Here is a 24,175-nt window from a genome sequence, read left to right on the forward strand (position 1 = left end):
CCCCCCGAGCCCCACTGACCCCGCACACCGGGGCCTTCGCCCCACCGAGCCCCACAGACCCCGTACACCGGGGCCTTCGCCCCCCCGAGCCCCACAGACCCCGCACACCGGGGCCTTCGCCCCCCCGAGCCCCACTGACCCCGCACACCGGGGCCTTCGCCCCACCGAGCCCCACAGACCCCGTACACCGGGGCCTTCGCCCCACCGAGCCCCACAGACCCCGCACACCGGGGCCTTCGCCCCACCGAGCCCCACTGACCCCGCACACCCGGACCGCGCCGCTCCCCTCAGCGCCACCCGGAAGTGACGACAGAGGAACAGACTAGAGCGGTGCAGCACGGCTGAATGCGCCCCCTAGCGGACGCTCCCTCCGGAGGACCGCGAGCGGTTGGAGGGGGCGTGGTTTCGGGCGCATGGTTTCGGGCGCAGTGGGCGTGGCTCCCGACAGAGTGGGCGTGGCCCCGAAGAAAGGGGCGTGGCCAAACCCCCATCGACAAGCCCGTCTTGGGGGGGGGCAGCCCCGGGTTGCGGGGTCCCCCAATGACACCGGGGGTATCCATGGGCTTGGGGGGGACGCAGATGGGGACCCAATGGCACCGGGAGCACACGGAGGTTTGGGGGGTCCTGATGTCACACAGGGGGATTTGGGGTCCCTGATGGCACATGGAGGGGTTTGGGGGTCCCTGATGTCATATGGGGGGGTTTGGGGGTGACCGGGCAGTACCAGGGCACCAAAGCACGGGGTGTTTCTGGTGCAGGGGGCAGCTGTGGCTGACACCAGGCTGGGGGCTCTGCTCCCCATGCCGGGGGGGTTGGAGCACCCCAATTTGCCCCCCCTCAGCCCCATTTCCCCCCAAGGGCCAGGCTTTGGCATGGTCAGTATTTAATTGGTGACACGGCCCCCACCGGGTCCATCAGAAGGAATTAAGACACCCCCAAACCCCTGCCCCCCCTCTGCAGCTCCAGCCCCTGCCCCACATGGGGACCCACTGCAGGATGCGGGGATCCCCCCTTCCTCTCCGTGCCTGCATCCATCCCCCCCATCCCAGAGCACCCCATAATGGGGGGGGGGGGCAGGACAGCAGAGACCGGGGTGCAGGCAGGGAGGGAGCCCCCTGGGGTGCAGGCAGACCCCCCCTCACTGCAGGGGGGAGATCTTCATGGGAATCATTATCCGGGATTCCATGGTCCGGACCAGCGGGACTGGGAAAGGAAGGAAGAGACTGGTCAGGAAAGGGGATCCCCAGTGCAGGGGGGGGATCCCCAGTGCAGGGGGGGGATCCCCAATGCAGGGGGGGGATCCCCAATGCAGGGGGGGGGTCCCCACTCACCCGTGTAATACACGTTCTCATCCCAGCCCGTCTTCCTCCAGGCCGCGTTCCTCGTCTCCTCCCGGGACTGCAGGTCCCTATAGGCTGTATGGAGAGGATGGAGCTGGTACCCAGGGCCCCCCCCCAAGCCAGCCCCTGCAGTGGGGGTACCCCGGGGTGCCAGGGACCCCTTACCCCAGAGGTGGTGCACGACGTACAGCTCCCCGATCTGGGAGAAGAACCCCCCCACAGCCTCCTGGTTCTCCTGACGGTACTTAATGGCCCGAGCCCTGGGGGCAACACGGGGGGAGGTTCCCATAGAGCCCCCCCCTTTGATCCAGGGGGGCCTCTTCCCACCTCGTGTGCCAGCACAGCCACCACTCACCAGTTGTTGCCCCATTCAATCATGGTCCCTGGCTAGAAATAAGAGGGGAAAAGGAACCAGAGGGAGCAGCCAGACCTCCTCCGCTCCAAGGGGGATTTGGGGGCTGCCCCCCCCTCCCAAAGCAGGACCCTCCCTCTGTGGGTCTCACCTTCAGCTTGTAGGTCCTGAGCTCGTAGATGTTGGGTCCCTGCCGGGGCAGGGGCTCGTTCCAGAAGCTGAACTCCAGCAGCAGCTGGTTCCTGCGGGACAGCAGCATCCGGCTCCGCTCCCTGCGGAACTCCAGGTACTCCTGGGGACAGCCCCGGGAGGGGGGGGTCAGGCAGAGGTGATGGGGGGAGCCCAGGCTGCTCCCCGCAAGCCTGATCCCGGTGGTACCTGGTTCTGCTTGAGCTTGTTCATGCAGTCCGAGAGCGCCGGGTACCCCCCGGAGAAGCGCCAGAGGTGCACTGGGAGTGAGGAGAGAGCGGGATGGGGATGGCAATGGGGATGGGATGGCGAGGGGATTGGGGATGGCGAGGGGATTGGGGATGGCGAGGGGATTGGGGATGGCGAGGGGATTGGGGATGGCGAGGGGATTGGGGATGGCGAGGGGATTGGGGATGGCGAGGGGATTGGGGATGGCGATGGGGATGGCGATGGGGATGGCGAGGGGATTGGGGATGGCGAGGGGATTGGGGATGGCGAGGGGATTGGGGATGGCGAGGGGATTGGGGATGGCGAGGGGATTGGGGATGGCGAGGGGATTGGGGATGGCGAGGGGATTGGGGATGGCGAGGGGATTGGGGATGGCGAGGGGATTGGGGATGGCGAGGGGGATTGGGGATGGCGATGGGGATGGCGATGGGGATGGCGATGGGGATGGCGATGGGGATGGCGATGGGGATGGCGATGGGGAGAGCACCCCCAGAGCCCACCCAGCGGCTCCCAAACCTCCCCCTTCATGTCCCAGACCCCAGGGTGAGCCAAGGTCTTTGCCCTTGGCGCTGCCCTCACCTGCCTGGTCCTGCTCCCCGTACCACGTGTTCCAGTTGCCCACCAGGTCACAGGGGTAGTCAGGGTCCAAGTGCAGCTTGGGCAGCACCTTCTCTCTATGGGTGCCCAGAGAATGGAGCTGAGGGGGGGCAGCACCAACCCAAAACACCCCCGATAGCCCCATTGGCTCCCCCAGCCCAGCACGAGGGGTGCGGGCAGGGACAGTTCTGGGGGGATGCACCCATTCCACGGGGAGGGAACCGAGGCAAGGAGCGGGGCACAGCCCAAGCCCTCCCGCAGCAGCCCCCGTGCTGGGCTCACGTCAGCCCGTTGTAGGCATCCAGGCACTCCGGCTTCACGTTGTGAACTGCGGGGAGAGCACAGAGCGGCTGCCAGGCTGCGGCTGGACCCGGGGGGTCCCCCACGGGTGATGGGGGGAGCAGCGCAGCCCCGTGCCCGCCGCCGGGCACTCACACTGGATCTTGTAGAGGCTGCTGGTCTCCCTCTTGGAGAGCAGGTTGGAATGCGCGTCCTTGCGGGGATCCACCTTGTGCACAAACAGGGAGCGGAACCAGCTGCCCTCGGCGTCCTGCGAGTACCCCCTAAGGGACAGCGGCTCAGCACCGCGGAACCACCGGGACCCACGGGTGGAGGGCGAACCGGGACCTACAGCCCGTGCTGCCCACAGGGGCCCATCGAGGGGGGGTCATTGCGTCCAGAGCCGGTTTGATGGGGGGCACGTGGGGAAAGCCCTAGCCCAGCCCCGGAGGTCCCGTTCAGCCCCGGTGGTGCCCGGACGGGACCGCGCTGCACGGACGGACCTTTGCCCATGGGGCCCGGGCCGGTGAGGCATTAACAGCGGCGGGGGCCCCGCGCCAGGCCCGGCCTTGAGGGACCCTGGGAGACCGGGGCACGGGGGTTGCTGGAAGCGGGGCGCGGGGGTCCCGGCCAGGCCCCACTCACCGCGCTCCGGGCCGGGGCCGGGCCCCGCCGCCGCCACAACCCCGCCGCAGCCGCCGCAGCGCCGCCGCCGCCGCCATCTTCCCCCGCACCGGGCGGGGGCTGCGCTGGCCACGCCCCCTTCCAGTCCGACCACGCCCCCTTACGGTGACGGTCACGCCCACCAGGGGCGTGGCGCCCCGCCCCTCCCTCAGAAGCTGGTCCGCAGAAGGGTGATTCTGATTGGCCTCCGAGCCCCGCTCCCGGCCACACCTTCTCGCCCGGAGCCCCGCCCATTCATCTCCTCCCGCGCCCACGGCGACGCCTCATTGGCTGCTGCTGGTGGGGAGGCGGTGCCCCGGAAGGGCAGCAGCCAATCAGAGGAGTCCATTGGAGAAGCCGGCATCTGATTGACAACGGTGTCTTGCTCCGCTGCGTCCCGCCCGCTGCCGGCAGGAGGAGGCAGCTGCTGATTGGTCGCTGCTCCAGGGGGGCGGGGCTCCCACTGGCTCCTCCCCATCGCAGGCGTGGTCAGCGCGGGGCGTGGCGGGGGGGCGTGGCCAGCAGTTCCCGCGGGTTCGGGCTCCCGGCAGCGGGTCCGGCTCCGGGAGCCGCCGTGTGCGGTGCTGGGGGTCCCGCAGCTCCCCCCCTGGGCCGGGGCCTCCTCCTGGGGTGCGGGCACCTGCGTGAGGGCGCGGGGCACCGCGGGGTCTCCCTGCCCCACGGTTCCCCCCATAGCACCCCCGTCTCGCCCCATGGGCTCCCCATATCCCCCCCCTCCGGCACACCACAGCCCGCTCGCCGTGCCCCAGCACGCACAGCCAGGCCTGGGGAGCGGGATGGGGGTAGGACCGGACGACACCCCCAGTGCTGGAGGGGCTGATAATATGGGGTCCCTATGGGGGTTAACTCCCCCCAGGGAGGGTACATTGGGGTGCCCTGCCAAGGCACGGGGTGTTTGGGGTCCCCTGGATGTTCTTCTGTGGGATACGGGGACCCCCAGATCTCCCATGGTGGGGCATAGGGGTCCCCGCGGTGTGGGGGTGCTGCCCCGGCCACCCCCCCAAGCTGCTGCTCCCGGGGGCACCCAGCCCCGATGGGACCCCAGGGCAAAGGGTGTCAGAGCAGCGGGGGGGGGCACTCGGTGTTAGGTTGGGGGGTGAAGACTCCAACCCCCATCAGCCCCCAAGAGCCACGGGATGGGGGGCAGGAGGCTGCTCTGGGGTCACCATGGGGCAGGTTAAATAGAGCGGTCCCCCCTTCAGTGCTCACCTTGCTGGGGGGCAACGGAGGGCCCGAGGTGCAGCAAGAAGCGTGCAGGGGGGGGCACAGAGTGGGCAACGGGGGGGACGGGGGACCCGCACTCCGGGGCTCCTGTGGGGCGCTGACACAGGGGTTAAAGGGTTAAATACACCCAAACCACTGTGACCCCCCAAAACCCTCTGTGCCCCCCTCCACAAACCCCACAACCCCCCCACTTCAGCCTCCCCTCCCCCATGCTGCCCCATGGCCCCGGCCCCCAGGTACCCCCTCACCGGGGCAGGGGCGATGCTCCCCGGCGCAGGGCGCAGACCCAGGCGTTCAGCTCCTCGGGGGTCTCGGCCCCCAGGCAGTAAGTCCGCATCCCGGGGTGCTCGGCCTGGGGACGAGGGTACCCATGGTGGAGGGGTCCGGACCCTCTGTGTGCCCCCCCCCCTCCATGGGGCACCCTCGGCTGTGGGGTTCCAGGGGGCGATGCTGACCGTGAAGAGGAACTGGGGGGCGTGCGGGGCGCGGGGTGCCGGGGGCAGGACGCGGATCTCGTAGCCGGGCAGGGGGAGGCCGCCCCGCACTCGCTGCTCGCTGCTGTCTGCGGGGGGCAGAGGGGTCTCAATGGGGGGGACCCCATCAGCACCCTGAGACCCCCCCCAGCACCAATGGGGGGATGCCAGGGATCATCTCCGGGTCCCACCAAACCTCCCCCCCCAAGCGACTCCTTCAGCGCCCCCAGGGACCCCCAATACCCCAGGGACCCCATACCCCAAGGATCTCTGATGCCCCCCATGGACCCCCAACCTCCACAAGGCCCCGCGTCCCCCCCAGCCCCTCTCACCCCTGTAGTAGTAGAGGCAGAGATCGACCAGCACAAACCAGCGCCGCTTCCACAGGCGCAGCCCGGAGCTGTCCTGGGGCGGGGGGGAACATAGGGCTGAGCCCCCCCAACCCATCACCCCCGAGGACCCCCAAACCCCTTCCGATCCCCCAAACACCGTAACCCCACAGCACCCTCACTCCAGACCCCCCGAATCCTGTAACCCTACCGAAGACCCCCCAACACCCCAGACCCCCAACGCAATCCCCCACCACTGCAGACCCCCCAAACCCCGTACGCCCCCCACATCCCATACCCCCACCTCAGCTCCCTCAGCCCCCCATACCCCGTACTCCCCACCCCAGTCCCCCTCAGTCTCAAACCCTCCCACCTCGGCCCCCCCAGCTCCCTCCCACCCCATAACCCCCCACTTCTGCCCCCCAAACCCCACAGCCCCCCCTCAGCCCCCACCTGCTTGCGCAGCCAGCCCCGCATGGCGGGGGGGGCGCGGGGGTCCCTGCGCAGCGCTTGTCCCCCCTTCCCGAAGGCGTGGACCCGCGGCACGGCCCGGCAGGGCTGGGCAGGGGCTTCACCAAGGGCGGGGGCTCCGGACCCCCCCCCCCGGACCCCCCGGCTTCCTCCCAGGCCCTCCCCACCCCACAGTGACCAACCCCAGGGCTCCCCTGGCCCCTCCCTATACCCCCTATAGCCCTCTATGGGTCCCCCAGCACCCCATAGCACCCTTGGGTGACCCCTAGTCCCTGATGCCCCCCATAACTTCCCCTGCCTGAACCCAGACCCCATAACCCCCCATAGCCCCCTAAACCTTATTGCCCCCAATAGCTTCCCCTGCCTTCATCCAGCCCCCATGGATCCCCCATATCCTCATTGCCTCCCATAGCCCCCCATAGCCCCCTAAACCTTATTGTCCCCAATAGCTTCCCCTGCCTTCATCCAGCCCCCATGGATCCCCCATATCCTCATTGCCTCCCATAGCCCCCATGATCCCCCATAGCCCCCTAAACCTTATTGCCCCCCCTTAGCATCCAGCCCCCATTGCCCCCCCCTCCATACCCCCCCATTGCCCCCCCATAGCTCCCTGTGACCCCCCCCCGGTTCCCATTGCCCCCGGTACCTCCCCATGCCCCCATCCCCGGTCCCCCCATCCCCAATCCCCCCCGTACCCACCGGGGTGTCCGGGCCCGCGGGGTGGGGGGCGCGGCTGGGGGGGGTCTCGTCGGCGCCTGCCATGGGGGAGCTGCGGGGACACGGGGGGGCCGCGCCCCGTCAATGTCCCCATTGTCCGCGGGCACAGAGGCCCCGTTCTCCCCGCGGCGGGGGCGGACGGGCCCGGGGGGGGGAGCGGGGCACGGGGGGGGCTCAGCCCTGCCCGGTCTCCCCGGCCCGGTCCCAGCCCTGGCTCCGTACCGCGGCCCCGGTGCTGGTCCCGGTCCCGTTGTCCCGGTCCCGTTGTCCCGTCCCGCTGCCCTGGTTCCGGTCCCGTCCTGTTTTCCCGGTCCCGTTGTCCCGGCCCCGCTGTGCCTTTCCCGGTGCCGTTGTTCTGATCCTGGCTTCAGTCGCGGTCCCGTCTCGTTATCCCGGTCCCAGTCCTGTTGCCACAGTCCCGTTGTTCCGGTTCCACTCCCGTTCTGCTGTCCCAGTCCCGCTGTCTTGTTCCCGGAGTCCCTGTTCCAGTCCCGTCCCTTTGTCCCGGCTCCCGTCCCGTTATCTCAGCTCAGTGTCAGTCCCTTTGCCCCGGCTTCCGTCCCAGTCCTGTCCCGTTGTCCCAGACCCCGTCCCAGACCCTTCCGGCTGTCCCGGTGCCGTTGTTCCTGCTCCAGTCTCGGTCTCAGTCTCTCCCCGTTGTCCCGGTTCCACTCCCGTTCCTCTGTCCAGGTCCCGGCTGTCTTGGTCCCGGAGTCCCGTTTCCAGTCCCGTCCCTTGTCCCGGTTCTAGTCCCGGTCCCGTCCTCATGTACCAGTCCCAGTCTCGTTATCTCAGTCCCCTTGTCCCGATTCCATTCCCAGCCCTGTCCCGTTGTCCCGGTCCCTCCCCACTGTCCCGGTGCCGCTGTCCCTGCTCCAATCCCGGTCCCAGCCCCATTTCAAGCCCCGTTGCCCCGGTCCCGCCCCTTGTCCCCGCCTTCCCGAGCCCCCTCCCTCGGGCTCGGCCCCTCCCGGGGCCCGGAGCGGGACCGGGGGCGCTGCGGCAGAGCCGGGACCCCCGGGTGGGGCAGCCCCCCCGTCCCCGCCTCACCGGGACCCCCCGCCCCGCGCTGCTGGGTCCTAGCGCCCGTCCCCACCCCACTGCACGCATGCGCCACTGAGCAGTGCACGGCGTGCAGCGTGCCTCTCCCGCCACAAGAGGGCGCAGCTTCCCCCTCATTTGAGTGACATCCACTTTCCCCAATCACAGCTGAGTCCCTCCCACCACGTGCTTTTCTATTGGTTTATCTGCGCGGCGGGGGCGGGACAAGAGCGGAGCGGGACCAATAGCGTTGCGACGAGGGCGGGCGCAGGGCGGTGCGGCCGGGTCGGCGGGGAGGAGGGCCGGGCGCCGCCATGGCGCTGCCGCCGCGCTGAGCTGCCCCCGCCATGGCCGGGGCCATCGCGTCCCGCATGAGCTTCAGCTCGCTCAAGAGGAAGCAGCCCAAGACGTTCACCGTGCGCATCGCCACCATGGACGCCGAGATGGAGTTCAGCTGCGAGGTGACGGGGCGGGACGGGGCTCCCGGTGAGGGGGGGGTCACTGAGGTGGGCCGCGACCCTCCCGCCTCGGCCGGCAGCGGGGCCAAGCCCGGGTGTGGGCCCGGGCCGCTGGTGGGAGCAGGGGCTGCGGCCTGGGGCCTGTGGGAGCGGGACCGGGTGTTGGGCTGGGGGCTGGCTTGGAAGTGGGGTTTATTCCGGTTGGAGCCGAGGGTTATCCCGGTTGTGATCCAGCTTTGTTCCGGTTATAGCCCGGGTTTATTGTGGTTATAACTCAGGTTTATCCCGGTTACACCCCATGGTTACCCCGCTGTCACAGTTAAAGTCACCCCCTGTGCGTTACCGGCTGTCTCGAGGAGGCCGGGGCTCGCAGTATCCGGTTGGTGAGGCTTAAATCAATGAGGATCCACTCAAAGCGCTCCACAAACACACAGGAAGGAGTTTTCCATGTTCTTGGCAGTTCCTAGCTCCGGCCCGAGGGCAGGGGGGGGTCGGGGGTCGCGTCCCGGTGCCTCCTCCCGTTGTGTGCGGGGTTTTCCCTGGGTCTCCTTGGTCGTTGCTGTGTTCTCGGCTCATCTGGAAGGATGGGACCGTGCAGAGCCACCTCCACGCAGCTTAACTCCATTTAACAGCCCCTGTTCCAGGAGCCTGACCCCAGTCGTGGTGGAATTCCGGTGTGTGTGAGCAGGGGTGGCTTTCTGCCCTTCTTAGGGATTAAGGGTTTAGTTTGGGCAGTGGCTGTGCCCATTACGCTGCCAGGAGGGTTTGAATGGCCTAGCAGTGTTCTTGCATGGTTGTTCCAAGGGTGCCAGTGATAACGTGTGATGAAAAGTCAGTTCTCACGTATGCCCTTAATGAAGTGGCCACTTGTTTTGTGCTGGGGTCAGGGATAAGGCAGCGCTCTCAGGTGGGATTTGACCACTCAACTTGTGCCTCTGCTGATGACTTCTCGGGGAGGTTCCTGCCCCAAAAGCTTCATTGCTGCAGGTGGGCTTTGCCAGCCTGAGCTGTGGGTATGGTCCTGTTGGAGCTGGTGCCTGAGGGATGTGGCCTCCTGGCACTGGGAATTCAGGTGGTGCCCTTCACAGACGAAGTCGTTGGGATGCAGATGGGGCTGGTGCAGGCTGTGTGCAGGCGAGGTGTGTGTTTAACTCCAGCTGTATTCAAGCAGCCCAGCTCCCTGGCCAGGCCTCTGTCCTCATCTTTGTCCCACAGGGCTCTGAGGAAAGCTCTTGGCTTGCTGAGTCTGCAGCAACACCCCAAACCCAAGGCTTGAGGTTGGATCAGGCACACCCTGTGGCCTTCAGTCACTGGGGCTCAGGTGAGGGAGGAGATGGCGTGGGACAGTGGCCCAGGGAAGGGCTTGGTGTGGTCCTCACCATGGTAAGACATAGAGCCAGGAGCAGAGCTTGTGCCCATGGTGGGCTTGGCTGTCCCATGTGAAAGCCCAAGAGGAGGAGGACCCTGCTGCTCCTGAAGGCATCCAGCCCCTGTCCCAAGGTTTGCAGGGTGAGGTGGGAGTGCAGGGAGCAGCGTGGTGAGCCCCAGGCATGGTGTGGTGGCTCCCTTTGGATGGGAAGGAGAATTCCTGACCTAGCTGGAGGCTGGGGAGGAGGAACCCTTCAGGGCATTAGTGGCAGGAGGTACAGCAGGAGTCTTGTGTGTGCTGCCTGGGGGGTCTTGAGATGGGTTTTGTGAGCTGTCAATGGTACCTCGTGCGGACCGGGATGGAGATCTCGTTGGCAGCTTGCTCCTGGGGGCATTCTGCTCCTGCCAAGCCAGGCAGGGGGAATCACTGCTATCTCTTGGCTTCTTGTGCTTGTCCCTTGCCATTGCTGCTCTCTGAAGGCAGCATCTCCTGGGGAGCTCAGCAATTCCACTGTGAGTCTGTAGTCTCAGGGTTGTGCCTCTGGTTGGGTTTTGTTGTGTACCTGGTGCTGGAAACTGCTCCTTGCTTTGGGCTTCAGAGCTCATGATAAACAGCAGCTGAGCAGGCAGAGGAAGGGGGCACGAATGGTTCTGCTGCTTGGTCCAGGCTGCCCCCTCAGCTTCATCCCAGGCTGCCCATCCAAATGGCCTTGTCCTGCCCAGCAGCCATGGAGGGAGCTGTGAGGTGGGTGCTCAGAGCAGGATGGGGCAGTTGGAAGTTGCTGCTCCCTCCTACATCCCCCACATGCCAGGGTGCAGGTCCTGGGGAAGCAGGGGCTGCAGCTCAGGCAGAGGAGGCTCATTTCTGTCACCCTGCCACGTGCTCTGTCCTGTCTGCTTTTGGAGGTCTCTGTCCCCCCTCTGCCCCATCACAAAGCCTCTGCTCATCTCCATGCCTTACCTCTGCACTCTTTGCCTTGCTTGAGCATTTACCATGCTGCTTCCATCCCCTTTTCCTTCTCCAAAAGCTGGTGAGTGGCCCAGGGGGTGTGTGGCCATTCTGGGGATGCTGACACTGGGTGTGCTGACTGTCAATGTAGCTCAAAGCAGTGGCTTCGTGGACAGGTATTGATCATGCTGCTGGTAAATACAGGTGAGCAATCAAAGCTTCTCTGTGTGGGGTTCATGTAACTGCTCTTTGTTTTACTCTTTAAACTTCATTGCAGAGCTCTGGAGTGTTCTGGGCTGTCACTACTTAGAACTCCCACTTCCACCATGCAGGACAGAGGCGACCTCCCCACCTCGAGGCAGGGACAGCAGAGGCCTGAGCCCTCAAGGGCTGAACACGGGCTGTGGGGCCTGGTGCTTGGAGCTGGGCTGAAGGTGACTTGGTGCAAACTGAGCCCCAGCTCTTGTTCCTCTTCTCCTGACCCCACCAACACCTCCATCGCTGCAGGGATGCTCCTTATTCTTCCTGTATTAATTCTTCAGCCTTCCCCGTGCAAATCCCCAGCTGTGTATTTGAAGAGATTAAACCTGCTTTGCATCTGTTTGCTCTGCAAATAATGGCTCTAAATTGAGGCTAAATCTAAAATAATTCATAGAAATGAAATTTTAATCTCACTAAGACAGCGATGGAGCTCAATAATCACAGTTGGGCTTTCACTTTAACCACTTGTAATTTGTTTGGGGAAATCACAAAGTGAGTGTCTTCCTTTCTGTTACCTCCAGCACAGCTGTTTGAGCCTCGCACCTCATTAATTGAGAGCCTCTTGAGGAAGGAAAGGCATTTGCATAGCTCTTAAATCCCAGGGTTAAACCAGTCCCTGGCTGCTTCACCTTCCCAAGGTCAAGCCATGCCTGGTGGTCTCCTCTGCCAGTGTCACCCCAAGGGAGCAACTTGCTGATGGTGACCCTGAACCAGATGGAGGTGGTTGATGTGGCAAAGTGAGGTGCTTTCGACGGTGCCTCTTGACATGAGGTAGTTGGTTATCTGTTATCTCTGCCACAACATCTTGAGTCCATCCCTTCCAAGGCACCATCCGCCCTGTCCCTCCGGTGGGGTGGTGGTGGCTGGGGCCAGGTTGGTCTCACATACACTGATGTGCGGGGTTTTCTCCTCCTAGAGCCAAGTTCCCTGGCTGACAGGAGAACAGAGCAGTCTTCCTTCTGGTCTTGTGCGTCTCTTTGCCCATTTCTTCCTCTTGCAGAAGTCAGTCGGGTGGTTGGCACTGTCTCTGAGCCACAGCACCTTTCCTGAAAGCCTTAACCTGCCCGAGGGGAGACTGAGCTGAGCTCTTAGGCAGAAGCTCTTCCCTGTGAGGGTGCTGAGGCGCTGGCCCAGGGTGCCCAGAGAAGCTGTGGCTGCCCCATCCCTGGCAGTGTTCAAGGCCAGGTTGGACACAGGGGCTTGGAGCAAGCTGCTCCAGTGGAAGGGGTCCCTGCCTGTGGGAGAAGTCTGGAACTGGAGGAGCTTTAAGGTCCCTTCAACCCAAACCAGTCTGGGATTCTGGGATTCTGAAGGGTGTGTGTTTGATTTAACCCTTTCCTTCATGCCTGTGTGTGACAGTGGGCCTGAAGCCTCTGCAGGGATGGGCACTCACTGAGGTGCAGTTGGCTGCATCCCATCCACAGTCCTTTGAGAGCAGCGGCTTCTGTGGGTCTTACATGAAAACTGGATGGAAAAGCTTTACAGCTTCAGTGTTCCAGCGGCAAGGAGATGCAGGTTTGGAGTGATGTATTTGCTGGTCTAAACGTGCATCCTGTTACTGCTTCAGTGCTTAAGCTGTTCCTCTCTGTCCAGAGACTGAAAGAGATCTTCTTAGCCCAGTGCCCCACTCAGTGCAGGGCCAGGGAGATAAGGTTGGTTGTAAAGCTTCTCTGTTCACCTGTAAGTCGGCAAGGCCCCATCTGAGCAGCATGTGGCCAAGCTTTAGTCTCTCATCAGATGCAGGTTGTTGTGTAGCTGAGCTGCTAAAGCTCATCCTCTGAGCCAGGAGCAAGCCAGGATTTGGTGCGGAAAATCTGTGCCCAAATAAGTGTCTGAGTAAGAGCTGGTGCAGTAAATGGGGGCTGAGTTTTGAGCTCTATCCAGTCACTGCAGCACAGTAAAAAGGCAAGAGAAGGAAAGCAGGGAGCAGGGTGCCCTCAGCTTCCTCTGTGTTGCAGGATACTTGGAAGGAGTTGGATAAGGATCCATCCATCCCTGGTTACGTGTTTAGCAGCAGTGCGGTGGTGCTGGTAGGGGCAGTGAGCTCTGGGGCTGCTGAGCTGCTGTAAGTTAAGTGGAAAAGATGAATCCATGGGCAGTAGGCGCTGCTTTGAGAAGCTGAGAGGAAATAAAAGCCCTCAGCTACCGAATGATCTCCAGGAAGTTGTTGAGTACCAGCAGTCAGGTCAGTGCTCTGGTTCCTGCCCTGATCCTGGGGGTCTGTGCTGTTTGGTTGCTGCTAGTCTCTTGATACGGGAGCTGTTATCTCACTTCAGGTCTTGGAGGGGTTTATGCCTCCGAAGTCAGAATTCCCAGCAGTGTCACTTGGGAATGAGTTTGTCAGCACTGCCTTGCTTGGTGCAGCTCAGCTCTGCACAAGGCACACAAGGGTGATTGTGAACATGGGTTCCCTGTGGCTCCCCCCTGCCTCCCCTGCATCTGAAACATCCCTGTGTCCCACTGCAGCTCCTTGTAAGCTGGTTATGAAAGCCCATGTTCCCCAGTTCCCTCCAAAGATGGTCCAAACCCCACTGTCAGTCCTCAGTCTGCTTAGTCCAGGGGAGGTGTGTTGATGTGAAGGGGAAGGAGGGGAGGCATTCGGGACAGAAAATCTTCCTTTCTTGCTGCGCAGCCTCTGGTTTTGATGCTGTTTAATACCTCTTTTTAGTTATTTTTATTTGCTATGCACAGGCAGTTTCTTTCAAGTGGTGGTTTTTGAAATGAGAGGTGCTTGAACAGAGAAACAGCCCTGCAAATAATCTACTGGAAGCTGGGAGGCAGCACTCTGACAGCAAATGAGCCTGGAGCAGCTCTGCTCTGGAGCCAGGCTGGGAGAGCTGGGCTGGTTCAGCCTGGAGGAGAGAAGGCTCCTGAAGGGGAGACCTGAGAGCAGCTCCAGTGCCTAAAGGGGCTGCAGGAAACCTGGAGAGGGGCTTGGGACAAGGGCCTGTAGGGACAGGCCAAGGGGAATGGCTTGAACCTGCCAGAGGGGAGACTGAGATGAGCTCTTAGGCAGAAGCTCTTCCCTGTGAGGGTGCTGAGGCGCTGGCCCAGGGTGCCCAGAGAAGCTGTGGCTGCCCCATCCCTGGCAGTGCTCAAGGCCAGGTTGGACACAGGGGCTTGGAGCAAGCTGCTCCAGTGGAAGGGGTCCCTGCCCGCGGCAGGGGCTGGAGCTGGAGGAGCTTTGAGGTCCCTTCCAACCCAAACCAGGCTGGGACTCTATGAAAATCAAGCAGCCCATGGGACTGGCAGCGTACGTGGCTTCACCTTGCTTCATTCACAGTTAAACTTGCCCTTGCCCAAGGGGCTCAAGGCCCTGTCTCCTTAAAGCCTGGCTTGGCTTTCCCTAGGGCAAGCTGTGTTTTCGGAGCCATCAGCATGCCAAGGAGCATCAGAGCAGGCCAGGCTTGTGCTGGAATACCCCATGTCCATCGGGCTAGGGTTGGGATCGCTCCTGTGCATGTCCCGGGATGAGGAGAAGGTACTATAATGCAGACCCTATGGCAGCAGCACCAAGGCATTGCGTCCCTGTGCACCTTGGCACAGGACTCCAGAGCTCCCTGTGTGAGCAAAACCCTTCCCTGAGCCTCTTGGAGCTCCTCCTCCTGCATTGAGGTGCTGCTTGACCCAACTTGGAGCAAGAGGAGGCTTTGGGACATCCCTGCTTGTTGTCCCCTCTGCCTCTCCTACTCCTCAGTGCTGGCTGGCCATGGCCACAGCAGCTTCTTGTCCCTGTCCCCTGCTCTGGCTCTGCCTTGGGCAGACACCACACAATGTGCTTGGCTGCACCATCTGCCTCCTCACGCCTGGGTGCGTTTTTGGCCTCCTCAGTGGTTAACAGAAATAGGTTTTAATTAAAAGCTCATTATGGAGATGTTGTGTAGCTTTAGTAAATAAAAATAACTTTTACAGCCCTGTCTTGCGGCAGTGAAGGTGTTTGACATCACTTTGGGTTGGAAAAAACCCTGGAATAGTGCATATTTGATTCCCTGTTTGCTCCAAATGAACTTTAAATCCAGATAAATGGCTGTCTGGGGCACTCCTGTTATCATTCAAGTCCAGCAGGTGAAATAAATGTGGTCTGCAGTCTAAGTTACCTCCATTTCAGCTGTAAACTGTTGTGGGTGGGTGGTTTGGGCATCTCCTGCTGGGATGAGGAGTAGGTACAGCCTACCCATGCCTTGCTTCCCAGGGGGTTAGTGCAGCTCAGCCCCTGCTTCTCCCTTCTGCCACCTTCCAGTGAAAAGGTCTCCCATCCTCTCATTGCTTCTAAAAGGCAAGAACATCAGACATGGAGCCTGAACACAGCTGCCTGGGGCTCGGTGCCCTTTTCTGCCTGGTCTTTGAGGCTGTCACATCACCACAGCAGGGGCCTGGCTCCCTCCTCACCTCCAGCACAGAGCTAACACTGGGCAAAACGATCTGCTGAGGTGAAAAGCCTTTTTCTGCCTTCCTGAAGGGTGAAGTGGTGCAGTAAACCGTTCTATAGGTGTTATCCTTCCGTCAAGGTCACACATCAGCCCCGTGCCTCCGGTCGGGTGGCTGCTTTGAGCTGCATGGGGGGGCTGTTGTGAAGGGTTTTCTCTGGGCTGAGCTGCTGAGTGCTGCCTTAACGTCCTCCAGTCACTTGTAGGTGCCCTTCTTCCCCAGCCTGACCCTGCCTGAAGCTCCAGCGGTGTGTGCTTGTGACAGCAAGGAGGTGAGATCTTCATCTGCTGCCCCAGGCAGAGCCAGCTTCTGCCCACTGGAGTCTGGGCACCTCGCTGTTGTCTGAGGAGAGCTGCTCACGTGAGGAACCAGAGCCTTAACTGCCTAAAAAAGCCCTTTTACCCCCACTTTCCACCTGGATGGAAGCAAAGCATCAGCCTCTGCCAGTGGATTTGGGAATCGCTTCCCCCCTGCTCAGCTCCCTCCGTGCAGGGTGCTTGCACCCTCTGGCACCCAGTTCTTGCAGTACTTGGCCTCCCTCCTTGTCCCGCACATGGAGGGGATCCCATAACCCTTGTGCTCGTTCCGTGGCTGCTTTTATTGAGTCGCTGGCTCGGGAGCACTTGTGAAACCTGACAGAAAGGTTGTGCACTGAAATAAATCGTCCCGTTGCCTGCTGCTTGGAAATGACTCTTGGTGCAGGTTAATAAATAATGCAAACCCTGTTAAGAGATGCCAAATGCGATGTCTCCCCTGGAGAAAAAGATGATGCCAATAACCTGTTCTGGAATGGCTCCATTCTAGCCAGTGGCTGCTGAGTTTTCAGTGTTTAGTGCTGTTTACTTAAACCGCTCTGCTGATAAATCGTGAGCGCTCCCTGCTTAGTAAAGCACATAAATTCGTGCTCTGCAGAGTAACAGCCTTGCAGTGCTCCCCCTGTTTGTAAAGCAGCTCTCCACGTATCCCTACAGCAACTCACTGGGTAGATCTGACACCCTGCGCTCATGGGAGAGCCCAGAGCTACGATGGAGGGTGCTGAAGTGATGCCTCCCGCTCCAGGTTCAGGTGGTTGTGGTTTCACTGGCAGGCTGAGCTCTAGGGCAGCCCCTCTGGCACATAACTGAGAGGCTTCTCTGCTCTGAACCTCTGTGCTTTGTCTTCAGGAGCTGGCAGTGCCTTGCAAAACCATCCCTGTGCTTCAGGTGTCACTTCAGAGCAGGGAATGCTGTTACGGGCTGAGGACAGGATGAGGAGCTGCTACCCCGTCCTGGCTGTCCCCCAGCCCCTTGCCAGCAGCTCTCTTCATCCCCTCCTGCCTCGGGGTGCTGGGTTTGGGTTTTACAAGCAGGAAATGCAGCAGTTAATGTCACAGAGCCCATCAAGTGAGGGTGAGGAGGGCCCAGCTCCTGCCTGCCCGCAGAGCAGTTGGAGTTGAGCTGTCAAAAGCTGCCGCTTGAATGCAGATCGTCATTTTAAGTACCGAGGTGTGGAATGAAATGCATGTTGGAGCAAATGTGGCTGCTGTTCCATTTATATATTTAATGAAGGTAATTCAGCACACTCGGGGAGGATGTCTGTGCCACGTTATGGTCGGGAGGCTTTAGCACCGTGCAGGCAGGAATGTTAAATACATTATTGCTGCCACACGCACGATAGAGCAGCGGTGTAAAATCCAGCTGCAGGAGCAATGCCTCCAGCTGCTGCCACCACCGGGTTAAAACTGCAAGGGAAACACACAGGGCTCTTGCTTTAATGCTCTGAAACTGCTTGCGTTTGGGGAGGAAAGCTTTGGGTTGTGCCTGTTGCTGCAGTGGGGTGAACGGGACTGAGGTTCGGGTACCTGTGTGGAGCTCTGCGGCCGGTGGGAATCGCAGACGGGAGGTGTGTGTGTTCACAACACTGATCCCATGGGATGTGGAGCAGTGTCCAGGGAGGAGATGCACGCAGGAGCCTGTCCTGGGGCGGGTTTGGTGCAGGGCTGTGTGTGTGCAGGCACCGATGGCTCCTCTCAAGCTGAAATGTCTTTGCAGAAGGAGAAGCTAAAAAGGTGGGGAGGGTTTATGCAGAGCAGTTCAGTTCTAGTCAAGAAGCAGCCTTTTGATGGCTGCTCAGTTTGATGTGTCTGCAGAAACAAAAGAGCTCTTTAAATGTGTCTTGTTCCGTTTTGTCTCCACGCCCAAGTTAACCTCCCTCTTCACATAATGGCCAGAGAAAGATGTTCTGCATCTGAGCCCTCCTGTGCCGAGCTGGTGGCGAGCAGAGGCCAGCAAAATGTGTGGAATTAGGGGTTTGTAATCACAGCACCACAAAACCTGCTCCTCCTGCTGCTTTTGACCTCGAGGTGCTGCCAGTGCTTGATGTGAATGGCAGAGAGGCTGTGGCAAGCCTCTGGGGTGGTGGCTTTGTGCTGTTCCAGGTGCATTGTGTGCTCTGGGAAGGGGGACAATAAAGCCACCCTCATTGAATCCAAGCAGCAGCATGGAAGAGGCTGGTCCTGGGTGGCTGTGCCCACGAGGCGGCAGTGGGGGACAGCAGGAGCCAGCCCTGCACTGCCTCAGCATTAATATTGATGCTGTCCAGGTGGCACCAAGATTGAGTTGTAGTGACAAGAGGATGTGCCCAGATCCTTTTGCCCTGGGGCTTTAGAGTGCTGGCCATATGGCTCGGCCCAGCAATTGTTTCCACCGTGCAGATGGACAACCAAAGTGGTTTTGGCACATTAGATTAATGTGGTTTATGGCCCTCTTCACCTTTCTGCCTCCCAACACCTCCTGGTTTTATGAGCAAACTTCAGCAGCAGCAGAGATGCAGGCACAGGACTGCTCGGAGGACACGGTCCTTGAGCAGGAGCAATTTGCTCTGCTCCTGAGCTGCTTTTGTCACCACCGTTCCCAGCAGCAAATGCAGTTTGACTCTATTGAAACATGCTCTGAGCGAGCCTCTGCTGACCCTGGAGATCGTGAGTGCTTCCTGGGGCTATGGGTACAGGCATTGAAGCCACAAAGTGGGTTTTGTTTCTTGCTGGAAACGGGCTGCTCAGAGCAGTGTGGGGCTCAAAAGGAACCTGAAAGGAGCCCTCAGGTCCCTCTGTTGAGTGTTGGTGGGTTGCCAGAGGAAGCAGGGGCTTTGCAGGGGTGTTTCTGGGAGGGGGAAATCACATCTCAGTTTCCTACTGAGGGAGGAGCTGGTGATCTGCAGATGGGATCAGATGGAGGGATGTCAAGGCCAGGTTGGAGCAAGCTGCTTTAGTGGAAGGTGTCCCTGCCTGTGGCAGGGGGTTGGCACTGAATGAGCTTTGAGGTCCCTTCAGCCCAAACCAGGCTTCTTTACTTATGGAATCATAGAATAGTTAGGGTTGGAAAGGACCTTAAGATCATCCAGTTCCAACCCCCCTGCCATGGGCAGGGACACCCCACACTAAATCAGGCCACCCAAGGCCTCATCCAACCTGGCCTTGAACACCGCCAGGGATGGAGCATTCACAACCTTCCTGGGCAACCCATTCCAGTGCCTCAGCACCCTCTCAGTAAAGAATTTCTTCCTTAGATCCAATCTAAACTTCCCCTGTTTCAGTTTGAACCCATCACCCCTTGTCCTGTCACTGCAGTCCCTGATGAAGAGTCCATCCCCAGCATCCTTGTAGCGCCCTACTTCATTAGGATGCTTTCTTATCTGTACTAGATGCCTTCTCCACGCATTCAAAGACTTGTGAGAGGACAGAAGCGTGGATTTGGGTGATGGAAGTGACGTTCTGAAATCCATCTTTCTAACTCTGCTTCCTGTTTGCTTTCCTGCAGGTGAAGTGGAAAGGGAAGGACCTGTTTGACCTGGTGTGCAGGACGCTCGGGCTCCGGGAAACCTGGTTCTTTGGGCTTCAGTACATTATCAAGGATACTGTGGCTTGGCTCAAAATGGACAAGAAGGTTGGAGACAAATTTCCCTTGGGAAGTTGTGTGGGATGGCACGGGAGAATGTACCTTCCTCTTTGAGTGCCTGAGGTTGTGTTCTCTCTGGTATTGAAGTGAACTGGGTGAAGTGTATTGAAATCTCATCCCTGTGTATGAAGTCTCTTCCCTGTGGGAAGAGCTGGCAGAGATACCCCAGCCCAGCTCCTTTGGAGCTGTGAAGCCTCAGACCATCCACATGGAATCCCCTTGAGGCATTTTGGGATACATCCCTGCTGGGATGCAGGACCTGAGGGTGCGTGTAACGTGCATGAAACCTGAAAGTCTCTTCTGTGCCCCTGAGCAACAAAGCCATTGGAGGAGAAGGGAACTTGCCTTTTGGCTTCTGCTGCTGAGATGTTCACAGAGTTAGGGAGCAGGGAAAAGGAGATGGAGATGGGGGAGAAAATGCTTCCCACATACACAAGCGTCCAGGTCGCTGCGGGGTGGGTTAGGAGGCAATAGCTGTGGTTCTGTTTGCATCCAGAGGATGTGATGCTAAAACCGCCGGAAACTGAGGCCGTGAGGGAGGCCTGGGTGTCTCGTGAGTCATGGCAAGGCTTTGAATGAGCATGAATCCGAACTGAACAGTGCCCCAGTGCAACAGAAAGGTGGTGAGGAGCAGCACTGCGATAAATACAAAAGGAGGCAGTGCAGGGAAGCAAGGAGGAGGTTGGGTGGTGGCATAGCAGGATACAGCATTGCCCAGTGCTGCTGGGGAGAGGCCACGTGTGCAGAGCAATGGGGATCAGCCTTGGCTGTCTCATTTCACATGCTGTTTGTTTCTGCTGCTGTTGTTTCTTTGCATCATTAGAAGTGTCAGAAACATTGGGGTTCTTTTTTTAGCTGTGGTTTCTGAACTATTTAGGTTGGTTTCTCTCTTCTAGATGTAAAGTGCTTGACAAAAGTTGTGCTGATCTCAACAGAAGGGAGCTGTGTCTGGGCTCCAGGAGACAGCGCTGAGGAAGCTGAATGGCTGTTGTATCCCACAGGTTCTGGATCACGATGTTCCAACAGAGGAGCCCGTCACCTTTCACTTCCTGGCCAAATTTTATCCTGAGAATGCAGAGGAGGAGCTGGTCCAGGAAATCACACAGCACTTGTTCTTCCTGCAGGTAGGAGCCCTCTCAGGGCACTGTTGTCTAACCCAAGAGTGAAGGAGCCAACATAAGCAGAAGTGCAAGAAGGTTTGGCACAGGGTGCCCAGAGAAGCTGTGGCTGCCCCATCCCTGGCAGTGTTCAAGGCCAGGTTGGACACAGGGGCTTGGAGCAAGCTGCTCCAGTGGAAGGGGTCCCTGCCCGTGGCAGGGGTTGGGACTGGATGAGCTTTAAGGTCCCTTCAACCTTGAACCAGTCTGCAATTCCATGATTTTAAGGCTCCAGGTTCAGAAACTTGCTCAGCAGAGTGTGCATCCTTATCGTTGTGTTCACATCTCTCCAAAGGGAGTGTCTTCAACAACAGAACCTTCTTAAAATAAGCCAAAGGTGGTTTGTCTGCCTGAAGCAGACTTGCAGACCTCCTGAAGTGGCTCTCAGGAATGAGCAGGGGATTGGTAATGGTAGCATGTGGTAGCTGGGGGGAATGGACCTGTCAGTGTGAGCTGGAGTGACACACACAGCCTTGGAGTCCACCTATCCCCAGGGTGTGGGGATCGGCTGTGCTTGAGGGATGATGATTGCCTTTGTATATGAGAGCATCCTTATGTGAAGCAGGGGGATTTCATCCTGCAGAACAGAACGCAGACAGCCTGTTTCCTGCTCAGGCTGTACAGCAGGGTTCACCTCGCTGCAGAGCAGCCTTCAAAGAGCTGGAGCAGCAGGAAATCCCAGAAGCTCTGTTGGAGACTGATGGCAAAGGCAGAGGAGAAGGGGAAACCCAACTGGTCCCACCTGCCCCCGTAACTCCTGCCCTTATGTTAAGCATTTGGAAAGTGGTGAACCCATCTTCAGGCTTTTGTCTTTCTTCAGAGTACACTATAAACCTTTGTGTTGAGAAACCAGCTCAGGTGATGCTGTTGCAGCAGTGCTGCGTGGCTGGTAACAAAGAGCTGCTCTCACTGGAGCTCTCTTTCAGACAAGATTAAATGTCAGAAGCTGTGTCATGGAATCCCAGCCTGGTTTGGGTTGGAAGGGACCTTAAAGCTCCTCCAGCTCCAACCCTTGCCACAGGCAGGGACCCCTTCCACTGGAGCAGCTTGCTCCAAGCCCCTGTGTCCAACCTGGCCTTGAACACTGCCAGGGATGGGGCAGCCACAGCTTCTCTGGGCACCCTGGGCCAGCGCCTCACCTGGATTTGGATGCTCAGGAAACACCCCTGTAGGCAGTGTGCCCTGGCTGCCTGTCACAGTGCGCTCACCTGCCCGTGGTGCTCCTCACTCTTCCAAAGTTCATCTTCGTTCTGAAGAGCTGAAGGCCTTCCAAATGCAGAGTGTTGCTGTTGATTCCCAAGGTGTCTCTCATGCACTGGTGTCTCTGTGGCGCTGTTTTAAAGCGTCTGCTTTGCCATGGGCTTTATCCTTGATGAGGAAAAACGTTGTTGGCATCTTTGAAAGGGAAAATCAGAGGAAAAGCAGTTAAAGCTGTGTGTTACAAATGCAGACTGTGACTGTGCTGCTTGGCTTTCTGATGGGGAGAGGAGCCTGGGCTCCTGTAACACGTGTGGGAAATGGAAGCACACATCAGCCTGCAAACTCTCCTGTTCTTATCTTACTGCAGGAGAATATCCTCTGTGCTTGTGTCGTAACCAACGCTGAGGACTCAGCATGTTACAAATTCGGATTGATGTTGCTGCATCTCTGTGACAATCCGTCTAAGTCTCTCAGGAAATGGAATGTTGGGTTTTTTCCTGCCTTTATTCAGGAAAATAAAGTGTGCAAACCCCAAAACTATCAAACATGACAAGTTGAATTATTTAATAGGGAGAAGCCAGGAAAGGTAAAGCTGTGGCTGCTGGGAGCCGCACGTGTGCTCCTCTGGGAGGCTGTGCAGGGCTTTGCCTGCTCTAAAAGCACTGCCTCTGGGATTGGAGGGAATTAGCCTCCAGCACAGGTGAGCACTGACTCATAATGAGGCCTGAATATCCCAGAGCAAAACCTTTGTGTGCTCAGAGGCTCGCTGCACACTTCTGTTTGGTTTAGTGCTGTGGATAATGTCCCATCAGTCCATAGCTGCCGCCTTAGGCTCCACGTTTACACACCAGACCTTTTCCCTGCCTCTTGCCTTTAGCAGGGGGCTGCAGGTTCTGTCATTTTGCACAGATAAATAAAGCTCTTCTCACAAACCTGTCGGAAAAAGGTGGCTTGTGAAAGGCTGAGCCTTCCCTTCCCAGCCACCGGATACTTCCCGGCCTGAGCTGTGATGGGTGTTAGGAACAGTGTTAACTGTGTGCTTGACAGCTCGAGATCCAGCAAACTGCACCCATCTGCTGTGCCAGTCATGCTTTGCACTGCTCCACTGAATGCGGGTGGTGTGTCCTTTGCTGTGTGCAGGTGAAGAAGCAGATTTTGGATGAGAAGATCTACTGTCCTCCTGAAGCCTCCGTCCTGCTGGCCTCATATGCCGTCCAAGCCAAGGTAGGCACAGGGGGATGCTCCAGGGGCCTGCTGGCTTTGGGTTGGGAGGGACCTGAAAGCTCCTCCAGTTCCAACCCCTGCCACAGGCAGGGACCCCTTCCACTGGAGCAGCTTGCTCCAAGCCCCTGTGTCCAACCTGGCCTTGAACACTGCCAGGAATGGGGCAGCACAGCTGGTGATGGTTTCGTGTTGCTCCTTTACTGCTGTAACCAGAGGCAAACCAGCCGTGGAACTTAGAATTTGCTGCTCCCCCAGAATAGTTGTCATCATGAGAACCACTTTATTTTGAGTGCTGCAGCTTTGCCACATGATGTGATTGCAGTGTTAAAGGGCTCTTCCTGGCTTTTGCCTTGATCTTGGGTGTTTGGCCTTGCTAGGTGGAGGAAGACATCAGCGGTCACCAAGTTCCCCTCATTCCTTAGCTCTGGAGTCTGTGTTTTGCTGAGGATTTATTTAGGAGAACATGGATTTCCCGTCTGGAGCAGGCAGCCTTGGACAGCTTGCAGCAGCCCACAGCAGAGGGAGCTGCCCGAGGTTCAGAAGTGGAAACGTTCCTGCAGGAGGGAAGGGAGTTTATCCCTGTGTATGCACAACATGTCCTGCTGCTCAATTAACAACTCCTGCAGCTGATCTCCAGTTGGTTTGTGCAGAGATAATGTCTTTGGGAAGGGAGCGAGTCTGATCACAGCCCAGCTATGGTACTGCTGTAGCCTCCTGTTGCAGGCAGTCCTGCCTCTGGATGGCATGCAGGGAGGTGTTTTGGCTCAGAGGACCTCAGGCTGGTGTCAGGGCCCTATCCCTGTCCTTGAGGAGGAGCAGTTTGGGAGGAGCAGGGTGGCTCTGGTCTCTGAGACCTCTTTAGCTGACAGTACAGGACAGGGGGTCTGGCTCTGCTGCCTGAAGAGAGGGCTTGGTCCAGGCTGCTTGCAAGCAGGGGCCTGTCCTCAGTGTTCCCCCGTGGCTTTTTCTGCATCACAGAGCCATTGGGATGGGAAGGGACCTCTGGAGATCATCCAAGTTCCAACCCCTTGCCAAGGCAGGGCCACCCAGAGCAGGTCACACACAGAATCACGTAGGTTCTGTGATCCTGCGATGGTGAGTTTGGGATGTTTCCAGAGAGAGAGACTCCACCACCCCCTGTGCAGCCTGTGGCAACGCTCTGCCACCCTCAGCTGAAAGTTGCTCTTGCTCATGTTGAGCTGAAACTTCTTGTGCTTTAGTTTATGGCCATTGCTCCTTGTCCTGTCGCTGTCATTGCCATATAATGGGCC

General features: G+C 59.3%; 2 protein-coding genes across 15 annotated transcripts in view; one reads left to right on the forward strand and one right to left on the reverse strand.

The window, feature by feature from the left end:
* Positions 1-370: 370 nt before the first annotated feature.
* Positions 371-3,732, reverse strand: NIPSNAP1 (nipsnap homolog 1). Its single transcript, XM_080628599.1, has 10 exons — positions 3,631-3,732; positions 3,142-3,269; positions 2,989-3,034; positions 2,689-2,783; positions 2,071-2,141; positions 1,844-1,984; positions 1,696-1,727; positions 1,506-1,600; positions 1,332-1,415; positions 371-1,203 (listed from the first exon to the last, which is right to left on the reverse strand). Exons 1-10 carry the CDS (start codon positions 3,705-3,707, stop codon positions 1,139-1,141), a joined length of 834 nt encoding a protein of 277 aa, XP_080484725.1. The 5' UTR covers positions 3,708-3,732; the 3' UTR covers positions 371-1,138.
* A 4,478-nt stretch (positions 3,733-8,210) lies between these two features.
* NF2 (NF2, moesin-ezrin-radixin like (MERLIN) tumor suppressor) overlaps positions 8,211-24,175 on the forward strand; it is a 46,380-nt gene continuing 30,415 nt past the window's right edge. For 13 of the 14 annotated variants that reach the window (XR_013957922.1, XR_013957923.1, XM_080628416.1 and 10 more), the window contains exons 1-4: positions 8,211-8,385; positions 19,186-19,311; positions 20,325-20,447; positions 22,821-22,904. Coding sequence is in view for 12 of the 14 variants with exons in the window: in XM_080628416.1 (XP_080484542.1) it covers positions 8,272-8,385; positions 19,186-19,311; positions 20,325-20,447; positions 22,821-22,904 (447 nt within the window). In the remaining 2 variants the exon portion in view is untranslated. The other variant, XM_080628412.1, reaches the window with a different exon arrangement.

This window comes from Psittacula echo, assembly GCF_963264785.1.
Source record: "Psittacula echo genome assembly, chromosome: 13".
NCBI lineage: Eukaryota > Metazoa > Chordata > Aves > Psittaciformes > Psittacidae > Psittacula > Psittacula echo.